This window comes from Etheostoma spectabile, chromosome 16, assembly GCF_008692095.1.
Source record: "Etheostoma spectabile isolate EspeVRDwgs_2016 chromosome 16, UIUC_Espe_1.0, whole genome shotgun sequence".
Lineage (NCBI taxonomy): Eukaryota > Metazoa > Chordata > Actinopteri > Perciformes > Percidae > Etheostoma > Etheostoma spectabile.
The window spans coordinates 11,816,608-11,827,308 of NC_045748.1; the positions used below are offsets into that span (position 1 = coordinate 11,816,608).

General features: G+C 42.4%; 1 protein-coding gene across 4 annotated transcripts in view; it reads right to left on the reverse strand.

Moving 5' to 3' along the window:
* The window catches only part of erbin (erbb2 interacting protein), a 52,673-nt gene that overhangs the window by 19,446 nt on the left and 22,526 nt on the right, over positions 1–10,701 (reverse strand). For all 4 annotated transcript variants that reach the window (XM_032538846.1, XM_032538844.1, XM_032538843.1 and 1 more), the window contains 4 exons: positions 5,651–5,845; positions 5,203–5,320; positions 3,223–3,301; positions 3,007–3,096 (listed from right to left, as the gene is read on the reverse strand). In XM_032538846.1, coding sequence (XP_032394737.1) covers positions 3,007–3,096; positions 3,223–3,301; positions 5,203–5,320; positions 5,651–5,836 — 473 coding nt within the window. In that variant the 5' untranslated portion in view covers positions 5,837–5,845. The remainder of the gene's footprint in view (positions 1–3,006; positions 3,097–3,222; positions 3,302–5,202; positions 5,321–5,650; positions 5,846–10,701) is intronic.

Here is a 10,701-nt window from a genome sequence, read left to right on the forward strand (position 1 = left end):
CTCGTGTTGCCTCGGGCTGGAACACGCCCGCCCCTGGTTCATCCAGGCACTGTGCCTGCTTTACCATGAAGAGCCTTCGCCGATGGCTAGTGCGCCAGGCTAGCTTGTCAGGGAAGGACCCACACCTGCCCAACACTGACTTGCCGGCCGGCAACGAGGTGTCTGACGTGGCTGCCGTACCATGTGCCGATCATAGCTGGGGTTCACAGCTGGAGCATAACAGCATATTCACAGCATAACAGATTTTTAAATAACAAAATATTCGTATCATATCGGCCGGGCTGTAGACGGGAGTGTACCAGTTGCCCCCGATCCCTTTTCGGGGAGAGAGAGCGATGGGCAGCTCTCACAAAATAAGCCTAGGTACTGAGAACGATATCTCTGGGCTATAGTCTTCTTCGCTTGTCCATTTCTTTCAGGATATGTCTGAGGTTACTGGGACTGATGGCGGCAGCTATTCTGGTGATTCCACTAGGCTGCCTGTTTACGAGGGAATTCCAGCGCTGGGTGGCCTCCCTCAGACTGGATCCCGTGCGTCATGGCGCAAAGAGGGTAACGGTTACCGTGGAATACGTAATGGCGCTGCACCGCTGGAGGCATCTGGCTTTCTTAGCGCAGGGGGTACCCAAGGGCACCGCCCTGGCACAGAAGGTCACCACGGACGCAAGCCTTTTGGGCTAGGGAGGAACACCGAAGGGCCGTTCTGTGAGAGGCATTTGGAGCTTGAGTCTCCGGCGTTGTCACATAAATTACCTCAAACTCTTGGCAGTGTTTCTCGCCCTGGTCGAGCTACGGCTGGGCAGAGGTGGACCTGTTTGCATTGAAAGACAATGTACAATGTCTGCTGTTTTTCTCAATTCACGATCTAGGTGCTCATCTTGGTGTGGACACGTATGCGCATGCATGGCCGTCGGTTCTCCTGTACGTGTTCCCTCCTCTGGCTCCCCCCCCCAACCACACCACACACACACTCTGTCCAGGGTGAGGAGCACCAGAGCAGATGATTCAATAGCTGAACACTGGCCGGCGATGAACTGGCTGGCGGAGATATATACTCTTTGCGACAGCGTGGCAAATCCCACTACAGGACATGCTGTCCCAGGTGTGTGTGTGTTTGTGGTGTGTGTGTGGGGGGGGGGGGGGGGGGGAGGGATTCTTTCATCCACTCCTAGAGCGCCTGGCGCTATGGGCTTGGCCCGTGAATGGTGCAATCCAAACACAGTCAGGCTCCCACAGAATGTGATTAACCTCTTCCACCAGATCCCTGTATGACTGTAAGTGGAGGGTGCTTGAGGAGTGGTGTCTCAGTGAGGGACATATGTCTTTTCAGTGCCCTGTTGGCAAAATTTTGTCATTCTTGCAGGACTTGATTGACAAACCTAAAGCCTTCTCCACCATAAAAGTCTATCTGGCTGCTATTGCAGCTGGTCATGTGGGGTTTGAGGGTAAAACACCCTTTGGTTTGCCGTTTTATGAAAGGGGCACGTCGGCTACTCTCTGTAAGCTGTTGGCACCCCCATGGAACCTGGCATGGGCTTGCTAGCCCTCCTTTTGAACCACTGGAGGAGGTCCACCTGAAGCATCTGTATTTGAAGACAGTGCTGCTGCTGGCTTTGGCATCTACACAACAGGTTAGCGACATTCATGCGCTCTAAGTGCATCCATCATGCACTCAGTTTGCCCCGGGCATGTCAGAGTGTTATTGAAACCTAATCTTGGCTTTGTGCCCAAAGTGGTTGGCTCCTTCCCCCCCCCCTCAGAGGAACGGCAGTTGCATGCGCCGTGTCCAGTTCGTGCTCTGGACATTTACATAGGCAGGAATACGGGTTTTCGACAGAGTGACCGGCTATTTGTTTCCTGGGCTAGCCCCCAGAGGCAAGCCTGCGACAAAGCAACCGCTCTCTCATTGGGTTGTGGAATCCATTGCTCTGGCCTACTCGTGTCAGGGTTTGCTGGCCCCGCAGAGCCTGCATGCCCACTCAACTTGCAGCCTTGCTGCATCCTGGGCCTTATTTAAAGGCGTTACAATTCAGGACATTTGTGCAGCGGCATGCTGGTCTTCATCTCTCACTTTTGTTCGGTTTTATAGACTTGACGTCTCTGCACAGAGCATGGCACGTGAGTGCCGGTGGTTGCTGAGATAAGCTTGTCTGGAAATACAGAAGTCTCAATATCCCATGGTGAGACATCGAAACAAATGCTATGAATGAGAACTTTAGGTTAATTGCGTAACCCCAGTTCTCAGAGTAGCATGAATGAGATGTCTCACCAGACAACCCTTTTTGCTGGGAGAAGCAAGAAGAAGTTCTTTTTTGGAATTGTGTCCAGGTTGTAGCGTAAGCTATTTAAAAGGGGGATGCACCCACCTGACGCTGACACTCCTTCACCAGCCAATCAGGATTGGCGTAATGATCTAAATGCTTCTGAGGAATACGCAGGGAGGCGTATTACATAGTGAGACATCCCACTCATGCTACTCTGAGAACCGAAGTTAAGCGAGTAACCTAAAGTTAGTTTGCACCATTATTGTCATACTTAATTTTAACACATATTATTCAGCACTTATACACCTACTAGACACCTTTATCACATTCTACCTCACAGCCGTATTAGGTGGAATGTATTTTTAAGCCCCGACAACAGCCACGATTGCAAGAGCTTAGTCAGTCTTATCTTCTAAAATACCCTGCTATAGTGTGCAACTACATGACAGAGTTTTGGAAAATATCTGGCTATTTAGCTATTTAGATTTTCCAGCTTTTTCACAGAAAGCAGATGCCTGCTGTGGCCAAAAACAATGCTAAGAGAGCGGTTAGAGTAAACCAAAACAGTAAAGTTGCACAAAAGACAGCTGAACAATTCTTTGTAGGTTATTCAATACAAACATCCCCTTTCACATTGTGATTTCACACACAAAAACATACACTTACTACCACAATCAGCAGCCTGAGTGTACGGTTTGTACTGTACCAAATCATCCTGATCTAATCTGGAGAACACACTGACCTGCCGAAGCTGGCTGGTAAGAACTCCAGGAAGGCATCATTCAGGTAGAGCTGCGTCAGACTTAGGAGCTGGGTAAAACCATCCGGGAGCCTGAAAACACATAAATGAATCATATCACTCAGACACAGCTGCTGCAATGCCAGAATAGTTAACCTTAAACCAAAGTGGAGTTGATCAATGGTGAAAAGCTATTATACAAGGGTGGGCAGTACTCACTTGGATATGGGATTCACACTGGCTTCTACAATAGCTAGGACTTTGCAATTCTTGATGTTTTCAGGAAACTCCTGGATACCTATAGATAAATAGCAAACAGCAAAATCAATAAATGTCATTAGGAGGTTTTTAAGTATGACAACCATCAATTCAACATCTGCATGTTGTATCTCAACTGTTTTATAAACACTGACACAAAACAAATGACCCCTGTAAAAACCAAAAAGATGATTGATGATGCAGCTCGTGTTTAGTAGGAGAAGCTTTGTGAATGTTAAACACAGGTGGATTTTGAGCACTCTGTGGATTGTGAGTACAAGCAGGAAGGCTCTCTGTCTGAATTGTAGGCGCTAAAGATACATTAAAAGTGGCTCTGCACCTGTCTTCTCTAAACAACCACAGAGACGAGCGCTCGAGGTGACATAATGAAAGAGCAGGAAAGGAAGAAGAATAAAAAAAAGAAAAAGACAGACCACTGAGCAATAGTCTGCAAGGGCTCATGAAGTATCCACAATGTGTTGACCAAGTCTAAAGGTTTATATCAACCCACTTTGTTTTGTGTCCAAAACACTTAGCACAGAGTGCTTGGTGAAGAAGCATAAGCTGCTTTTAATGTCAACATGGCACATAAAGCTCTGGTTCATGAAAACACCACCACATCCTTCAGCATGTGTTTAATCTAGGCTGTCTCTGCACTCATTCATTTATATTTGAACTACTTTTTTAACGATGCTCTGTCCACTAAAGGGTTTTTGCTGAGCGTGCATATTCCTTTTCTACTCTTCTTAGCTTCAAGGTTATTTAGTCACGATGATGATCAACCATCTTATGCAGTAACCTGCAGTGTTACCACTTTCTTTCAGCTCACAGAGCTTAACATTGTTACAGTGACATTGATGTTAATGCTAAAATACTGACATGTTTGAAGCAAACCCCCCTGTGATGAATATGCAACAGGATGCTATGAAAATACTGACATTTTTAAAATAGCGCAGTCACCTGATTGATTCTATGAGCAGCTGGGCTTAAATACAGAACTGTCAAGTGTTAGATAGTTTAGCTTGCAGCTGTTTCTTGTTCTAAACGTCAGACTAGAACGTTGACAGCGAAAGGTTTTTTTTATTAAACATGCAAACTTGAAAGGACTTCTAGTACAAAGCTCTCCCTCGTAATCAACAGTGTGAAAATTTATCTTCAAATGTGTTACTTTCTACTCTATGAAACCACAGACAAGACATGTTGAGGTGAGCACCTTGTACAATACTTTCAGTTTGTGTGAGAACCAGCTCTAAAGGAGCTCCATCAAGCTTTGCTTTGTCCCTACTACTCTGCACTATGGAGACAAACATAATATATTGCAGGTCTTGGCTTGTCCACCTCCTTTATCAATCACCTAAGCCCTAGGTGATTGATAAAAGAAGTTGATGCGTAACTTAAAACCCCTTAGGTCCCAGGGGGTTTTAAGTTAAGCATTCCTGTGAGGTAACATGTGGTAAAATAAACCTACAGTTTATTTATCCCATGTTTCTGTTTAGAGTATGTATATGTATTAGTGTGTCTATATTAGTGTGTATATATTGTTTGTTGGGTTGTTTGTTTTGAATGTGTAAGCACATTGTGAGCAACTATGCTCCAAAGGAAAATTCCTCGTATGTGTCTTCATACCTGGTCAATAAAGCTGATTCTGATTTCCTATCAGAATATCTTTGAAGCAATCTAAACATGGTGTCATCCATGCAACTCTTTCATGGCAATGTCATTTTGTTTATTCTTTCACTGATTGATGTCAGCTGCATTCACAACAACACAAGGACACTTACCATTTGAACTTCACAGGGCACTGAGCCAGTGGCTGTGGTCAGTCATCAGGTTTTAGCAACTTGATCTAATGCCACAGTTTTCCATGGCTCATTTAACCTGCCAGTCAGAAGTACTTCTAACCTAAAGACATCTAGTAAAATATGTAGTAGTTTTGCTTACTGTTTTTGCTGACATCAAGCTCCCTGAGATTGATGAGGTTTGCGATCGCTGTTGGCAACACTGTTAGGTCATTATCTGGCATGCTCAGTCGGTGGAGTAACTGGCAGTTAAACAGTTGCTGGGGGAGAAAGAAAAGAGATAACACCGTTTTGATTATCAAAAAGCACATGGTTGAAGAAGAAAACATAGAATAGTACATGTTTAAATGTCCTGATTGTCTCAAAAGTTCAACAGCATCATTCAAAGGCTTTTCTGTCTTAATGAATATGAATGTCTTAAACAGTACACAATGTAAGCTTTCATAAGAGATGAACTAGTTAGGCATACAGCAAGTCAATATTTAGAGGCCTCATAAGTAATACTATCATGTAGTTCAAAGGTTTTATAAGTTGTAGATGGCAAACATAGGGAAATATAAAGCTTCTACACATCAGTGGGTGTGCCTTACTTTAGGCAGCTCCTCGATCTGGTTGGCATCGAGGTAGAGTTCCTGCAGGGTCTTCTCAAAGCTAAAGATCTCCTTAGGAACAGTCTCCAGGCTGCAGTGGGAGTAGTCTAGCGATGTTACCGCCTCCTCCTCACCCCGCAAGCAGCGGCACGGCACCAGCCGAACAAACAAGCTCCGCTTGGACATCCTCAGGCACTAGAGAGGGAAAACAGAGAGATATGTAAAGGGTGTGGAGCATCAGGAGTTGAGTGGTCCGCAGATGTCTAGAGCTACTGTCACACTTCAGATTTAAGTGTGCAGATTCAGATTTCTTTTTAATCCCTTCTATGTTACACATGTAATGTTTTTAGTGCAGTATAAAAGTAACATATGTGTGACGCACACACTGATTTTGATATCTTATCAGTGCAGCTGAACCACAACCATGTGACAGAGTTAATTCTCACAACAGGACTTGTATATTGTTTTTTTGTATTGCTTCTACAGTGTAGATCATTGTCAGCAGCCTGTGTCCAAAAACACGCGGAGAAAGAAATTATATCACAAATGCCAGATTTTTACTGATAACAAATGCATGAGCAGGTCATAACAGAATGTGGCAGCAGAGTCAACAACAAAATCCAAAAAGCCAAAAGGAGGCATAAAACTCTCTTCAATAAAGTGGCCATGCAATAGGTTTTTTTTTTAACTTGAGGTACTCTCAATTCTGTTTAATAACTGAGCAGCCACCTATTAGAGAGTATCAGGGTAGTTTCAGGATGGAGAGTTAAAGTGATACACGTTATGTGTCACCTAGTGTAACCATCAGACCCAAATATTTGAAAAGGGGATCTGATCAAACAGCCATTACTTTGCCGTCATTCATGGTAACTGCTCGACTCCTACGGTGCCCCATCCTCCTTTTTCCATTACAGATTAGCACCGCCTCATGTGTGATGCGTGGCTGGTGTCACTGCCCGATGTAAGTCAAGTGCAGATTTGAGTTGCGCATGAGTCACTTTTTATTCATCAGTTATTCTTCCCCAGCAATTATAGAAACACGTGTAAAAGGACTTTATATAGACCTACTGCCTTTCACTGACTTAATTTAAAAACACATTTGCAACTTTACCAGCAATTATCTCAACAATTGCAGCACTTCTTCTATGCGGCCGACCATGACAAAATCTCTGTCGCCACGGTATCAGAAATAGGGCAAACGCACAATGTAGTCGGTGTTGCCTTTCCCTTTATCCTGCCGACTTAATGCACCCCCTGTTGGTTGCTGCTCACATTGCAATTTAACAATAAGAACTATTCAGAAGTTATTGGGCCAGTCCAGTTTAACTTCACACACTGCTGTGTTGATGTAGCTCATTGTCAACATTTTTGCTTTCTTCCGAGTCGACTATTAAACGAATAGCTCCAGACAGACCTGCACCAAACTTCTAACAATATAAACAGCAGTCTTCATACAGCAATAAAACACCAATGAATATTTTTTTAAATAATGGTCACAATGTTAAAATAATAATAATATTTAACTGAACAGCAATATGTAGACCTACCGATTTTAATGCAGGCTGATAACAATAAGGTAAAACTTCTGCTGAGTGAACAGAAAAGGCTCCAGGATTAATAAATCCTGGCTTTTAGCCTCGTCAGGAGCAGGCTAGCAGCACAGAAAAAATCTATATGCTAATGTATGTACCTTTTTTTTTTCGTGAAACCGATTCAAGGCTCAGTCAGCCAGGATAACTGGGAAATCCTGGCTTAATCTGCTATCTAGGTTCTACACTGAGCTTTCCAACAGCATCAGTAGATGTACGATAGCTCTTCAGCGCAGTGGCACTTCTGTGGAAGGACCTTTCAAAACAGCCGTGGGTTGCATCATGGACAAAAATAAAATAAAATCATATTTCCTCCAAAGAATTGTGCTGCCAATGTGTTGTTCTCAGATTTGCCTATCGATTACAGCTGTGAATAAGTGCTTGACACAATTGATTAAACATATGACATATGAATTGTGCTTCCTATTTTAAACATTTCACTAAAAATAAATAACGTCACCGAGAAGCCAGACATGTTGTAAATAGCTTCCCATTACGTTTTTTCTTTTGGGAAGGCAGAGTCATAGGAAGCCAAGACGAGAAGATGTTCATTATTGTTGGTACGCTTTATCCTCATCTGGGTTGAAGCCGAGGATAAAAATGCAAAAAAGAAGTAGGCCATGTATTAGTCATCATTTTGGAAATCCTTGTCCTTGACTAGTTTTATCCAAAACTCCCTCTACCGCAAAATAAAACCATCAATTAGAAATTCTTTATTATTATTAGGAATAATCCCTTGAGATGTGACATCTCGTTTTCGAGGGGGTCCCTAAATCAATAAAAGCCAGAAAACAGTTTCAGCTTTCCATCTTGTTGGGAGTTTAAGGGATGGATAGAACAGGAGTTGTAAACCTGTCCTCTAACTTGCTGCATGGATGTATGTATCCTTTTTGATCCCCAGGTCAATACGGACGCCTTTTTACCGAGTACAGTACACTACGGAATGTGTTCTGGTCAACAGAGGCTTTGTTCCTCGGAGCATGTGGAGAATGTGACTTTCCTCCCCCTTGTCTTAATCTGAGCGCCACCACAGCACATAATCTCTGAGCCCTTCACTCACTGTGTATCCCGACTGTCTAACTGAGCTGTAAAATTGTGATAGCCTTGACCTACACTGTTAGTACAGACAGCGTGTGGGTGTGCCCACGTGTTTGTGTTAGTGGTTACTAAAAAGGAACTATGCAAACTAATTTATTCTCTAAAATGTGGTTAACTGAATACAACCCATTGTCTTTGTTATCAAATGTAAATGTTTTTGCATGTGTACGCAGAGATGCCTTTTCTGGACAGTGCAAAGTAGCTGTGACTATTTTTTTTAAATACTCAAAATATGACCTAATAGCCAGCCACAACATTAGTCATGATACTAACAAAAGATCAAAAAAAGATATACAATCAATAGGTTTCCAAATACAACTTTCAAATTTGTCCAAAGTTGACTGGTCAGCCATCCCTCGAACTCCAAATCAAAAACTGGCTGCATGTGTGCACACGCCCACACTCACATGAGGTATGCACAACCAAGAGGCTGTCAGCCTCCCACACACTTTTTGCTATAGCAGCAGGCAGCTCATGTATAAATACTCTGAGTAATCTGGTTGATGACCAGAGGGGATAGCAGAGGGCTTGGCTCCATTCACCCCAAGTAACAAGCACTGAGAATATGGATGACGCATGCTATTCAGAGTGGGGGGAGAGGGAGAAAAGGGAGAGGGAGTGTGATATAGAATAAAAGAGAAAGGGGGTAGGTGTAAGTTTTTGTGAGTTATTTAAGAGAAGAAGCAAGAGCAGATAAAAGTGCCATGAGAAAAGTTGTTATTGATCCACAAGGGGAATATCAAGGTCCCAGTAGCTTACTGACATCACACACGAGTCATAATGGGATGTTAAAATAAACAAATCCACATGAGTATACAAACATATATACAAATACATGGGAAAAGTTAATACAATAACATACTCTGAATCATTTTTGAATCTAAAAATCGATATTGAATTAAATCATGAGCCTAAAAATCGGAATCAAGACAATTTCTGAATCGTACGCCCCTAATAAAGATGGTAGAAGAATTTACTCTCGCACTCTCACCAGAATGGGATCTAATAATGCTTAATGACCAGATATGAAAATATGAAAGTTGGCTATTACAGAACAAGACTCACAGTCTAAGGCCACACTGGTACCTCTGCAAGGCTGATCTTAGGTGCAGAGTGGTTTTGAGCTAAATGCTAACATTAACATGCTCACAATGACAATGCTAACATGATTACTTATTGCTTTTTAGCATGTTAGTTTGTCATGATATATCAGCAATTAGCACTAACCATAAAGTGCAGCTGAGACTGATGGAAATGTCCATAAACCAGCATTGGTAGTATTGTACCATAGGTTGCCAGGTTTCCTAACTAAAAGGATACGTCTGGTGAAAAATTATATTATTCTTGAGGTCAGCAAATCCTACGCAAAGACATCACCTGATCTCATTGAATTGTTCTTACTTACAAGTATCGTCTTAGAAACCAAAAATCTTATTGCCTGAAGTTGTAAAAACTTTTAAAAATAGATCTATGAGCCACACTGTTGCTTTGGGTGACATCTTGATTACCATGAGCATGGCAGTACTGCAGATATTTTGAGTACACCATGCTGGGGCTGTAAAAACTCACTCAAGCACAAAATTTGTAATAATCTATACACAAATACACAATTTTCTACGGTTTAAGTAATATTTGCTAGAAAACTACAGTGCCCATCTGTTTGAGGACGTTATTTAGAATAAAAAGTAAAGTATATATAAATTAATTGTTTTCAAAGATTTATGTCTCCAGTAGAAACAAATGGGCTTGGGGCTGAGAGCCACAGAGTGGGCAGGTAAGTCAGAAAGTATTGAGAGATGAGCTAAAACATTGGTTTTGATTCATTTGGGGGCTTTGTTGAGTACAAAAACACTAAAAGAACATCGCCATACCAGCCTTATTAAAAGGTATGTTGCACAAGGTCATCAACATGCCAAGTAAGATAACTGGTAAACAGTAGACTTTGAAAGATAACCCTGTGAGTCAATACTTGCCAATTTTGATCTACAGTCCTCCAAATTAAACACTTCACAGAAGGAAGTTCCGCAGCTCCAATTAGGTCAGAGATTCGTCATAGCCGACATACAAATCAACAGATACATATAGATCTTTTTTAAACCATGCACAACAGCTGTTAACATTTGCATAATGCACAACACACTGCTGATTCCATAAACTGCCGGTGGAGTGAAGCACAGCACCAGTGTTGCAACATCAATCTCCTACCTAGCTAATTCCACTTTTGGTTACGGTTTCTGTACCCTTTTCTTTTGTGCCAGGAAAATGTTTTACTGTACTTTTCTTGTAAGGAAACTTCCTTATAGAATAAAGAGAAAGTGAAATGGGCTGGATAACTGCTTCACTGCTCGGCTGTCGGTCTGTCTG